Below are 13460 nucleotides of genomic sequence, written 5' to 3' on the forward strand. Positions count from 1 at the left end.
TGGCTCTTAGCCCTTGGGGAAGGTGGGCCTTAGCCATCGTCTGCAGTGGTGCTTTGAATCTCTTCATTTGTGACACTTCTCAGATTAAACCCTGCTGTCCAGAGGTTCTTCTGCCTCCTGTGGAACCTGTCCTTGATGCCCCATGACACAAGAAATGAGTATTTTTCAGGACACAGGCTGTTTCCAATCTAAATGTCCTTATGGAGTGCAGCTAGTATGGGACAGATAAATCAGGAGATTCCTCCTCCATCTTTGTGCTTTCCTCAGCATCACCTTCCCACATGTAGCATCTCTCCATACCAAGCAAAGTGTGTGTGGTTTTCCATTTCTCCTTTAACTCAGGATTAATTCTGCAGTAGCTCAGTGTCTGGCTAAAAAGCAGCTTTAAGAGCAGTATAGAAATATTAGACTTAATGTCTCTTAGTGATATGGAATCAGGGAAAGATCAGTAGAGAAGGGAGGCTTTTGCAGAGTAGTGCTGCATGAGCTGTGTGTGGAGTAAACCCAGTGTTTTAATCTGCATTTGGTTCCAAATATATTGTGTAGATCTCAAAGGAGAGCAAAAGATTTTGCTAATAACTGTTTCATGTGGTCACACATGGTTTTGTAACACAGTGCAGGCCAAATAGCTTGAAACTACTCTCATCATCCACATTTCTCTGCAAATCTAAGTCACCTTCATCCCTGGTGTGGAACAGTGTACAGTGTGCTGGCTGCTCTGGGAAGAATTGGGACAGATTTTAGTTTGATATTTTATTTATTAAATTTTTGGACAACTGCTATGTTGCCTTGCGGATGATAAATTTGTGCTAGTTCTACCTGTCTGGGTAAATGTAAGAGTCTCTGATGACCTGGGGACAGCAATTGTCCTACATTTGTTCCTCCTCTCCCTTCCCTTTTCATTGAATTGCTTAAGGGCTTTGAGGGAGTATTGGGGGGGGGGGGGGGGGGGGGAAGGGGATTTTGTGCAGGTGTGTGTTTTTGGGTTTTTTTCCCTGTGAGGTATACAATATAAACTTTGTAGCCTTTGAGCTACATAGGATTGGGTCTGTTACTTGGTACTGCACACTGAGACAAATAGCAGAGCTCAGTGCAGCAGCTGAACTTTCAGCCCTGGAGACTGGGTTGGCTCCTGAGACTGGAATAAAGCAACCATAGGTCAAAAGTTGTTACAGTAGTTCTGTACAAACTATTTGTGGCTGGTTTCTCCTTAAAATCCCAATCATTGACTTCCATAATAACATAGCCTGCTTTGACAGTGGAGAGAAGTCAGACTGGCAATCTTGGCTGTGCTTGGAATCTGATTACTGCCTCCGAAGGAAAACGTGATGCACTAAAACCTGAAATGCTTCATAGTGAAATATTTCTATGGCGTTTTCAGGCAATACAAACTTGTCACTGTAAAAACTTGCCTTGAAGCCATGTAGCCTGTCCTTGCATCTCATCAGAGAAAATGCTGCCAATTCCAGCAGCAGTTGACATGTCTTGAGCACCTTGCAAGCTCAGCAGTTTGTGCAGAGGGAGGGATTTGCAGTCACCAACAAAGCCTGAAGTGCTGTAGTGGAATTTCCCTTGCGTCATTGGAAAGATCCACTGCAGGTTCGAGGCCTCACTGTCCTGCCTTTGCACTAGTGTGTCACAGATGATTACATTGTTCCCACCGCCAGTGGAACACTGGTGTTCTCCTAACATGCCATATTGTGTCAGGGCAGTTTGCATCAGACTCTCTTACTGATCTGATCTATTTATAAGTGCTTTGAATCAAAACAATTTATGCACAGCCTTCTGTTAAATTGATATTCTTCTCTTGAGCCAGTGCTGGTTGCAGCCTGGAAATGGGGTAGTAGTGTTCTGGTACAAAGGCTGGTGTAGTTCTGTGCTCCTCCCTTGTTCCTGGGATTTATTGTTTTTGGGCTTGTGCCAGGTGTGGAACAACAGTTCATTACAGAGCCATGCTGGGTGACCTTGGAATTCCCATTCCCGAGGAACTTGCTGATGTGTCTGATTCCAGCAGAATGGGCAATGCTGAAAGCATTCCCTGTGTGCTGGCTCTTGGCAGACTAATGTGTGTCCACTCCTGTCCACAGCTGCAGAGGGGTGTTGGTGACCTGGGGTGCCACCTGCAGCCGTTACTACACTCGCTGTGTGTTACGCCTTGTCTGGGGCCATCTAACAGAAGCACTTAACTGCAGTTTGCCTGAATTGACACCTCAGTCTGATTTTGGTGATGAGGTCCTGTCTGCTCCTCTCATTGCCACCTCATTTCCCCTCATTAACAGCCCTCCTAATCACTTGTCACTGTAGCTTGTTAGCTGCCATCTGACACAGCAGTATGAGGATAGGTTAATACTCAGCGGACTGTGCAGTTAAACACACCATCCATGGCAGCTCTACACAGAGTAGGTAGACCCTTCCAAAATGTTCCTAAGGGCTGATGGGCTCTCCTTGCTCTTTTGGTGCAGGTTCTGGCATGACTGAGCTGGACGGGCTGATTGGTGCTGAAGAAAAAGTGATTAACAGCAAGAACAAGGTGGATGAAAATGTGGTGAGCTCTCCAACTTTATTTTGTGAAGCTAAACCTGCTGTGGACACTAATTAATAGCAGTGGCTTGTTTCCATGTCTCTTTCCAGCTCACAGAATGTCAGCATATTCATTATCCATATGGTGTGGGGGAGTCAGTTTGATGACTGTTGTAGGCTCTTAATACTGATTAGCATCAGAAGGGTGGGAAGGGATAAGAAGGAGCTTCAGATCTTTGGCAGTCTGATTCTGAGAACTCTCTGATTTAGGAATGCTTTTCCCAAGCAGAGACCCTTTGATGTCCCTTTATTTTCATTAAGTAGCTCCCTGTCTGAACACACCGAATGCTGGTGGGTTCTGTCTGTGTTCCCACTTTTTTTTTTTCATGGCAAGGGAGGCCTCACCTTCCTCTGATGGTGAGCAACCCAGCAGAAGTTGTCTCTATCCAGAGTGTTAAGAATTCTCTAGGTTCTAGTAACAGCCACTTTGCCTCAGTTCCATGGGTTTAAAAAAATTTAAAAGTCAGCTTTTGAATTTCCTTTCAATACTTTTTTAAAGCCACAGGTTAAATCTTACATAACAGAAATGCTGGGTCCAAAGTTAGCACCTATTTTTTTTTTTTTTCTTTGGGGCTTTATTTTGCGATAGCCTGGAAATAACTAGCTGTAATACTATCTCTGCTGGCTGTGTAAGAGTTGGAGAACATTCCATGCTGTTGAGAGCAGAGGGGAGATGGTAAGTGGTTCTGAGCCTTTGCTAGTGTTCATTAAAGGTCTCTTGTCTGTCTTCCTTCTTCTTCTTGTTTTGTATGGATCCTTCCATAAAACGCTTTTGTGGCTGTTTTTAGGTAATTGATGAAACCCTTGATGTGAAGGAGATGATTTTCAACGCAGAGCGTGTCGGAGGGCTGGTGGATGAGCCGGTACGTTTGTGGCTGCTGAATCCAGGGACTGGCAAATTCCTAATGCTGGAATTTTTATGACCACTTTTACTGAATTGGGGGTTTGGTGCCTGGATGCCTGGGGGCTCATGCAGAGTGAAACACAGTACAGCCATTCTGCATAAAGATGTAAACAGTGAACACACATTATATATTAATTTGACTCCTACTGCAAAAGTGGGATAGAGAAGTGATGTGGGCCAGTGTCTGTCCAGAGCTACTAAGTGGGGAAAAAATTTTGCGTTGGTTATCCTTTTGATGGAGTATTTAGAGGTGTAATATTTAGGGGGGGAATACTTAAGGATGATATATATACACTGTCTAGTGTATAATCAGTCATATCTCAATGCCACAGATGGTCAAAGACCTTTCTAGTGGCCATGGTTTAGGTTTGTGTTCAGCAGTGCATCTCCCTTATTGCTCTTCCTCAACCTGCTCTGTTTTCTCCCCTCCAGGATAATGACAACTCCCTCCGTGATGACTTTGGCTTCAGCAGCAGTGCCCTTATTGGGTTGTTGGTGATTGCTGTTGCCATAGCTACTGTTATAGTCATCAGCTTGGTGATGCTGAGGAAGAGGCAGTATGGGACCATCAGCCATGGAATTGTGGAGGTGAGAAACAGCTCGCTCCATAAATGAGGATGAAAATAGTCAGTGTTGAATCACAAGTGTGTGGGGGTAGAGAATGGCAGGAGCTGCTAGGCCATGGAGAACTTCTGCTTCTGGCTGGGTAGGAATTAACTCTGTCCCTGCTGACACCATCATCACTTGTTCCTCAGTGTGCAGGTGCTAGTCTCAAATGTGCTGTGCTGGCACCTGCCACTCCAGAGTTGCATTTGCTTATCACTAGGATTCACTTAGGCTTCCCTGGTTGGCTCAGGGTTGCATTTAGCAGTAAATCAGCTTTTCAGACAGTATCCTAAGCAGGGCAGTCAGTCAGTCCATAGCAATTTGTCCTCCTGGCTAATTGACAATTTAGAATCCTTGCGATTGACAAAATGCTGAAGAGCAGTTCCTTCTTCCTTGCGCATTTCTATGACAACTTAATGGAGCCCAGATAAAGCTGCTTTTCCCTTTGCCCCACCCATGCAGGAGATCATAACAGCCTCTTCAATGAGAGAAGTGGGTTCCTGATTTGCAGTGTTGGCTGAGCAATGACAGATTTGTGAGAACATCCCCACAGGGGATTGGGTGGGGCAGCATCAGCTCCTGAACCAGCAATTCTATCAAAATCCCCTTTTGTGGTTTACCCTTTTGTCCATTTACTGCTCACCATGGTATTCATTCAGTGTTTGTCTGTTGCCTCCTGTTCTATGGAATCAATCCTGGAAGTGTCTCCTTGACCAGTATAATGTGTTTTTTTCAAAGGTTGACCCGATGCTCACCCCTGAGGAGCGGCATCTGAGCAAGATGCAAAACCATGGCTATGAGAATCCTACTTACAAATACCTGGAGCAGATGCAGATATAAAAGAGATGAAGATGGAGTAGCCCCGATGGGAAAAGGTGCGGGGCAGAGGGCCAAAGTAGTCCAGTGTTTCAGATCAGCTACTGACCAACAGTTGCTTCAAGAGGACTTCATCTTACATTCAGAACTCCTGGATCATTAAGACTATTATTACTACTGTAGAGTTGCAATTTCCATTCTTTAAAATGGGTGAAGAAATTATAATATAACAATATGATATATAAATCTCCTTAAATGGGAAAAATGGATCTATTGCAGATATTTGACTGAGATGTAGTTTTTTTTTTTTAATAATCTGAAAAATACCAGTTCTGTTGTACTGTTGTCTGATACAAGCTCTATATATATAAAAATGGAAAATGTTGATTTTTATTTCTGATAGACCACCTGTATATTGAGGGTCATTTGTACCAGTCCATCTTCAAAAAAAGGAGACAGTTGTGGCTCTTTGGTCATTTTGGCTTTTGTATATAAAGCATTATTCTTTTTTCCTTTTTTTTTTTTTTTTTAAGTGAATTTCACTGGAAGTTGCAAAGAGATTAATTTAGGGATAGGAGCTATTACAGCACAAGCAAGGAAGCAATTGGGAATGGTATCTTAACAAAATTCCTTATAATGAGACAAAAAACCGAAAAATAGAAAAAAAAAGGAAAAAAGCCCATTTTCATATGCCAGTGGTGTGCACCCTGCTGCTTAGCAGCTTGGGCTCTAGGAATCAAGACTCCCTGGAGGCAAGGAGTTAAAAGGCTTCTAGCATCTCTGTTTATAGTTATTCTAGTAGAATGTTAGAACATGGTTTGTGCATACTTGGGGTCTGCACATTCCCTTTCAAAATTCAGTTCTGCTCTAGAGTTGGAAGTTCTGGTATTGAATTGAAATCCTCTGTTCTCAGCCAGTTTCCTTCAGTACTCACCTGACATTAACAGCCCCCTCTTGCTACTACTTTCTAATTTCCCCAGCTCTCATGGCTTACCAATATGGTAAGTAGTTAAGAGCTGCAGGTTTTTGAGCCTTTGCATCTCCCTGGGTGATGTGGGGCCAGAAATGACAAATCACTGCAATAACTGGGACCTTGGGAGTTGACAAACACAGAGAGGTCTCTTAGCTGAGAAGGGAAGAGAGTGACATATTGGGAAAGGGATGCTGCCTACTTTAAGGGAAATAGGATGCATAGGCCCCAAGAAGACCAAAAGGGGCGTTGTTCCACTCACCATCATCATGTCTTTGTAATGCTTGTATAGTTGGTGTTAATGCTCATGGCTTTTTTAAATCTGGGGGTTCTGGTAACCTGTGGTGTATTTTTTCTATTTTTCCTGTGACTTTATTTTTTCTTCCCTTTCTGTGTTTCTTCCCACTATGCACAGATTTACCTGCAAACTCCTTAGTGTGGTCTGTGGGGAATGTACAAAGTTTAAACACATCAATAAACACTTTAACTTCCAGATTGCTTCTTCTGTTTATTCATGGGCTCGCTGTAATTCCCCCTCCTCCCACTGTGTCCTGCCGAACTCACAAAGCCTTTCCCTGACAGTGAGAAAGACTGTACAGGTATTGACATATAACCATGCCTGGAGTCTTTTGTGGTATTTCTGGATCTTGATGACCTTTGTGGAAAGGAGGAGGCAGGATGCTAAACCAGTGGTTGGATCCTGAGTAGCGTTAAAGCAGTTGCTGGAGTAAAGGTCAGGGAGAGCTGGGGCTGGGCCTGCCTCTGGCTGCTTGTGGAAGATCCTGCAGATGGTTCTCCCCATTCCCAGGATGCAGGTGGCTGCTGGCACAGCCTGTGGGAGCAAGCAGAGGCAAGGCTCTTTGCGGTGACGAGCTGTTCTGTGCCTGGCCATCCACCTGCACTTCCTTGAGAGCCACAGAGACCCTTGTGTGCTCAAAGCCTGTGACATCCACATGCCTCAGAAATGGAGCTGGGCAGAGGGGCAGCAGGAAATCTTTGAATTGCTAGGTGCGAGGGCATGGAAAAAGACCTCACAGTGACACAGTTTCTGTGGTTGCTTCTGGTGGATGGCCAGATCTGAAATAATTAAAGTCATAGAGCCCAGGGCAGGAATCACCTAATTAAGGTCAACGCTCACTGTATCGCTGCTTCTGCTGTTTTATAGGGAGAAATAACTGTTTAATTTTAGGTGTTCTGGAAGAGAGATTTAAACCAAAGCTATTTCTGGTCCCAGGATTCTTCTCTATTCTGCTGGAGCTCACCCTAGGTTGTGGGTGGCTCCATGTGGTGGAAAAATCTCTCCTCCAACCCGTGCTTTCAAAAAAAAAAGCTCAGTAGTCTCTGTTGTTCAGTCTCAAGGTAGTTTATTGCAAGTTATCTAAAAGATTTTCTTCTTGAGCTGCTGTGGTTTGCTCACAGCTCAGGCAGAGGCACACACACACCCTGACATCCTCTCTGACTCCCGACTGCTTCTTCTCTCCCCGCCCAGGGCTGCTGCTCTCTTTTATATGGTACATTACATGTTACATGTTTACAGTTTTTCCCAATGCCCATTACCTATATTAAATGGTGATTTTCTATCTTTTATATGTACATTACGTGTTACATGTTTACAGTTTTTCCCCAATGCCCATTACCTATATTAAATGGTGCCTTTCTACTCTAAACTAATCTGTGAGTGCCAACATCACCAAGAACATGGAGGTGAGGAAGAAGAAAGAGGGAGGACAGGGCAGGCTCAGATCCCTCCATCTTAAAACTTCTGATCCCCATGTACAAAATCAAACCCCCCCTGTACAAGACTTAAAACCCCCCTGTACAGCACTCAAAAATTCTTCCCTTTACTTTGTGACTACTTCTACTATAATAACTAAACTTTTGTGACTTCTTGTTCTTCCTGCAAGGTTGGTAAATCATTCCATGCCTCAAACCCAAAATCACAGCTGTTTCCAGCTGCCTGCCAGGGTCTCAAATGCTTCTGACCTGGACCTGGAACATCCAAAAATGTCTGAAGGACATTTTGAGTTCTGATATTCTCCTTTGAGGTGTGACCTCAAGCACATATTCCTACTCGCTCATCTCAGCGAAATGTTGTAAGAGTCATTGTCACTTGAATGTCATTTTAGAGGTCCATAGACATAATTAATTTTCCTCCATATTGATCTGTGCAGTTCCCAATAGGTCTGGGGGAAGAGAGGGAGAGGAGGATACAAAAAGGTTTAGCAATTTGGAACAGGAAGCACTTGCGTGTCCTGTTTCTCATTAAACATGGGCTCCTTGGTTCCACTGGAACCTCCATATTCTGGCTAAATTATTCAGACACTGAGGAAAGAGCAGATGCTGTCCTAGAAAATGCCATCTGTTGGCTTGTCACAACTACTTGGGAAAGAGTTTTGATTTTAAACTGAACTTAATTTAAATTATGCCAAAGCATATCTGTAGCCCAATGCCATTCTTGAACTGCACCCTCAGGTAGGGTGACCTGCAAGTGAAACAAATTACAGAGGCTGCAGACTGAAGTCCAGAATTGAATTTGGGTATCAGATTTTTCCTTTGATAAATTCTATTAGTCCTGCAAAATAAATGTATCAGGCTGGAATCAAAGTCTATTAGTTCTGTGCTTTGGCACAGACTGCCAAGCACTTGGGATTAATTCTTTAGGATGGATTTTGACCACAGCTTCTGAAAAGTCATGCTGAAACTTAACTGCTTGAAGATGGATGCTAAGGCATGTGCCAGGTGTGCCTGGTATCAGCTGTGCAAGCAGAGGGGCTGTGTTGCTTCTCTTTCGACCGCCACTTTGCTCTCGGGGGTTTCTCGCCGCTGTCCCCCACCCCTCCCCAGCCCCCCGGGACCCTCCGGCTAGCTGTCCCCTCTCGGGGCCGGGGTTTTCCGCGGTCCCGCTGCCCTGGGCTCACCAGGCAGCGTGTGGGTTAGCACGGTCCGAGCTGCGGTGCTGCCTCAGTCGCCGCTAGGATTCGAGATAAAGAGACCAAGAGAGACCAATGGTATGCTTGTCCAGAGAGATTGTATTGCCTGAAGCATTGCAGGGACCAAAGGCCCTGGGCTATTGCCCAGATACAGTTTTATACAGCAAAATTAAGAGATAAGGTCTTAAACAATAGAGACAGTGTTCAGCTAAGGCACATCAGAACCACCCCAGGGGCCAGGTCCAATGGGAACTGCTCAGGGGTGGGGAGAAGGGGGTCTACAGAGGAATGCTGAAGCGGGACTTTCCTGAAACAGTGGAGCATACATAAATGTATCTTTTACCTCAGTTTACCATTCCCAAGGCCTTTCTAATACAATGGGGCATACATGAATGTATCCTTTTCCTCAGTTTACCATTCCCAAGGCCTTTCTAAAACCTTCCTCCACGCTACCATGCCAGCATGACAGCAACAATTCCCCACTTTTCAATTAATAAGATGAACGGTGCCTTGGGAGAAGGTAAAACTGTGGCTCTTAAACTGCAGTGTCTTTCTGCTTGTCATCTTCCCACCAATAACTTTCCGTGGCGGCAGCAGCGATGAAAACCAGTGCGGAAGCCTTTGGCTTCGAGGTGATAACCTTGGAGACGATTCGCTTCAGAATCCCGAATGCTAACAGAACTAAAAATAGTGCAACTAGAAAGTAAAAGATGTCTTTTAAAAGAGACACTGCCCACCCAGAAAGGTCCCAGTCTTTGAACAGATTTTTAAACCAATCCTCATTTTCTTGCTTCACATTTCCAATGAGGCTTCTCATTTCCTGAATGGATGAGTGGACACTCTGACCTTTAGATGACAGATCAAAACAACACAACCCATCAAGTTCTTTACATCCATGACCATGTGCCAACACCAGGAAATCAATAGCTGCCCTATTTTGGAGGGTAGCCTTTCTGGTTATTTTCTCGTCTTCTAGGAGGTCACTCAGGGCTGCTGATGTTAAATTTGCTTGCTTTGTCACCCAGCATTCGAGATTGCCTAATTCACTCAATACTTTGGCTGCCGCAACCCATGGTAAAAACACAGAGACGGCAACTCTTTTGGATTTTGCCCAATGATAAATTTCTGCATTACAATGTTCATCAAATTGACTTGCACTCTGCTTAGTAAATTTTTTCCCACTTTTTGCTTGCCCAATTGGAATTTGGGTCATGTTGGGGGAAGCAAGGGTCAGATGCCCAAAAGTGCATGGACCTCCAATAAGACGAGAGGGGATTCCTGGGTACGCTCTGTCCCCACAGATAAGAAACATTCCCTTGTCCAGCTTGCGTGGATGGAAATCAGTGGTGGATGTAAATTTCAGCTTGTAGACAGCTGTGCACCATTGACCTGCTCTGAATTCTACCTTGTACTCTTTGACATGCTCATATAATTTTACTTCTTTGGTTGGGGAAAAATCAAATTGAATGCAAAATTCAGCTTTTGCAGAGCCTAGGAGTTCTAATTCCTGGGGCTCTCCCTCAGCAGTGGGCAAATGTGAAACCCACCCTTGCCACAAAATGAGGGGATTTGGCACTTGTGCTTTAACTTGTCCTGCACCTTTAGGTATTTTATCTTCGTTCACCTGCTTTTGCAAACGGACCAGATCAATTGGAAACTCATCCTCCTTACTTGGAACCCCTATTAAACATGTGGACATTGGATTTTGTGCTGAGGCAGTGGACAAACACATATGATCCTGTTGCAAGGCTTGGGCTAGCGTGACCCACACATTTTTCTTGGGCTGTGGAACAATCCATGCATCCACCGTGGAAGGGTAGATGGCCATTCCCTGGAACCAAACGATGAGCAGGAATGTGGAAATTGACATTCTGCTAGTCTGAAAGAGAGATAAAATCATACAATAAAGTGAACTAACTCTGAAAAAGATACAATTTGCTCTGCCAGTATAAAGGAAAAGGATTCCCCACCCTCCCACTTTCCCCCCTTGTTGAGGAGGCCCTGCAAACCCTGGAGTCCTCGGGGTTGCTGCTACTGCAGCAGCCACCCTTTCCCGTGGTTTTATCACTGAGTCCTCTGTCACCAGCAAAGCTTTCCTGGTGCACTCCTCGATGAGCTGATCGAGTGTGGGGGGAGGCAATGATGGAAGAGATAGGATGACTCGCTGACAGACTTCATTTGCATTTGTGGTGACAAGTTCTAATGTAAGTTGGTCTTGGAGCTCTGGATTTTGCACCCTTTTTTCCACAGAGGCTTGCACTCGATTCACAAAATCCATGAATGGTTCTGAAACACACTGCTTCAAGGTGATATAAGAGACAATAGGTTCTTTAGAAGGCATATTAAAAAATGCACGTTCTGCTGCATCCCTGGACAGGTCCAACACTGCTCTGGGAATGCCTGCTGCTTGCTTTTCAGCTTGGCTCCAATCACCTTCACCCACTAGATGTTCTAAAGTGATTTCCTCATCCTCTATATCTGTGGAATGGCTTGGACTTTGCAGAATCTCAGGGAGGAGATCTGCTGCAAGTCTTTTCCACGTTCTTTCCCACAATCTAAACTCAGACTGAGGGAGCAAGCAACTGAAAAGACGCCTCAAATCAGCGGGGACAAATGTCTTGGAGCATAGAGTAGCTTTTAAAATGCTCTTTAAAAATTCACTTCTTTCCCCAAACTCACGCTTCATTTTGCAAAGTTCCCTAATACTATCATACGAAAGGGGCTCCCATTTGGCGTTCTGTCCCCTGGTATTATAAATCACAGGGGCCAGGAACGCAGGGTTGGTTTCTCTGACTGCTTCCTGGTTCTCCGCGCTGACAGTCTCGGTGCTGCCATTGCCAGGGAGACCGGGAGAGGGAGAGGGAGGAGGGCCAGCTTGTGTGGGAGTGGCCGCAGCCGGCGGGGCCATGTGGAGCGGGGCAGGGGCAGGAGCAGGGGGTGGTGATGGAACTGCGAGAGGAGGAGCTGAGGGCTGGACCGGGGGCTGGAATGTAGGCTGGATCGCCGCAAGGGAGGAGGGGTTGGGATCGGGGACGGGCGGAGGGAGGAATGCGAGGGCTGGGGATGTGTTCTGGGCTGGCACAGGGAGCAGGTAATGCTGGGATAGAGAAGGGAAAACCACATGGCTGCCTCCATCTTGTGGGGGCTGCACGGGGGGGGGAATGGGGGGTGCAAAGCATGGATTTTCAGCTGCGGGAGCAAAAGCAGGAGGCGGAGAAGGGTTAGAAACTAAATCTACATCTGCACGGTTAGTTTTCTCACCACAGGGGACGCGGGGGGACACAGGGGACGCGACGGGGCTCTTTTCTGCTCCCCGGGTACCCTGAGTGTCTGCACTCTCTTTCACAACATCGTAAACGACCAAAAACATTCTCATAAAACCTTCTTTCACTGAGGGATCTCCTGCCTTTGTCCTTTCACTCAGCACTGCACCCACACGCTTCCAAAATCATCTTTCTCTCACTTCTTGCTCTGTTACCTCCGGAAAACTTACTGATAACCATCTGACAAACTCTTTCACAAGGCTCTTAGGAAATTTGACACCTGCACTCTGCAGGGGCTCCTGAACTTGTTTATAAATCTCTTTCTGCTGTTTAGTCAGCCTAACACCCATGGCTGGCTTCACAGCAAATCTCAACCAATTACTGCAGCAAACCCCAAAGTTCTAAAGCTACGACGGAGACTCCCGTCACGCCTGCGTGCTGGCGTGTCCCCCCATGGGCACACAGGAGCCGATGTCTCCTGGCCGGGCCCCTGCCCCCCAGTACTGAAACTCACCCACCGCCGTCCCTTAGACACCACTGCAGCAACGGTTCCCGAACCCCGGGCGGTCTCCCGGGTGTGGAGAGGTGCCGTCCGACCCGTGAAGACCTCGCCGGACATAAATCGGTGTCTGTCTCCACGGCAACAGTCCCGCTGGGCTGTGTGGAGAGGCAAATGCCCCACCACCAGCGTGATCCCAGAGCTTCTCCCCGCACAGCTGACAGCCTGCGTGGAGGTTTATTTGCACCGCTCTCCGCTCTGTTGCTCGCGGTGACACTGCAAAGTGTCTGGAAAAGCTCCTAGCCAGTGCACTGTCCACGACGGCTGCGGCAGGCTTGCTCAGACCAGTGCAAAGCCCAACGTTGGTGCGCCACTTGTTGCTTCTCTTTCGACCGCCACTTTGCTCTCGGGGGTTTCTCGCCGCTGTCCCCCGCCCCTCCCCGGCCCCCCGGGACCCTCCGGCTAGCTGTCCCCTCTTGGGGCCGGGGTTTTCCGTGGTCCCGCTGCCCTGGGCTCACCAGGCAGCGTGGGGGTTAGCACGGTCCGAGCTGCGGCGCTGCCTCAGTCGCCGCTAGGATTCGAGATAAAGAGACCAAGAGAGACCAATGGTATGCTTGTCCAGATAGATTGTATTGCCTGAAGCGTTGCAGGGACCAAAGGCCCTGGGCTATTGCCCAGATACAGTTTTATACAGCAAAATTAAGAGATAAGGTCTTAAACAATAGAGACAGTGTTCAGCTAAGGTACATCAGAACCACCCCAGGGGCCAGGTCCAATGGGAACTGCTCAGGGGTGGGGAGAAGGGGGTCTACAGAGGAATGCTAAAGCGGGACTTTCCTGAAACAGTGGAGCATACATAAATGTATCTTTTACCTCAGTTTACCATTCCCAA

The 13460-nt window shown here is 46.4% G+C and overlaps 2 protein-coding genes across 6 annotated transcripts in view; one reads left to right on the forward strand and one right to left on the reverse strand.

The window, feature by feature from the left end:
- APLP2 (amyloid beta precursor like protein 2) overlaps positions 1 to 5612 on the forward strand; it is a 48894-nt gene extending 43282 nt beyond the window's left edge. For 3 of the 5 annotated variants that reach the window (XM_021531080.2, XM_021531083.2, XM_021531086.2), the window contains 4 exons: positions 2463 to 2545; positions 3369 to 3443; positions 3917 to 4072; positions 4829 to 5612. In XM_021531080.2, coding sequence (XP_021386755.1) covers positions 2463 to 2545; positions 3369 to 3443; positions 3917 to 4072; positions 4829 to 4930 — 416 coding nt within the window. In that variant the 3' untranslated portion in view covers positions 4931 to 5612. The remainder of the gene's footprint in view (positions 1 to 2462; positions 2546 to 3368; positions 3444 to 3916; positions 4073 to 4828) is intronic. The other 2 variants (XM_021531081.2, XM_021531084.2) reach the window with 1 other exon arrangement.
- A 3273-nt stretch (positions 5613 to 8885) lies between these two features.
- LOC144247421 (uncharacterized) lies at positions 8886 to 12671 on the reverse strand. The gene is made up of 2 exons (XM_077788058.1): positions 12584 to 12671; positions 8886 to 10685 (listed from the first exon to the last, which is right to left on the reverse strand). The coding sequence occupies exon 2, from the start codon at positions 10674 to 10676 to the stop codon at positions 9342 to 9344; it is 1335 nt and encodes a 444-aa protein (XP_077644184.1). The 5' UTR covers positions 10677 to 10685; positions 12584 to 12671; the 3' UTR covers positions 8886 to 9341.
- Positions 12672 to 13460: the final 789 nt, after the last annotated feature.

This window comes from Lonchura striata, chromosome 23 (genome assembly GCF_046129695.1).
Source record: "Lonchura striata isolate bLonStr1 chromosome 23, bLonStr1.mat, whole genome shotgun sequence".
Lineage (NCBI taxonomy): Eukaryota > Metazoa > Chordata > Aves > Passeriformes > Estrildidae > Lonchura > Lonchura striata.

Excerpts from the sequence above, each read along its gene's own strand:
- LOC144247421 (XM_077788058.1), bottom strand. The coding sequence starts at position 10,676 with ATGTCAATTTCCACATTCCTGCTCATCGTTTGGTTCCAGGGAATGGCC.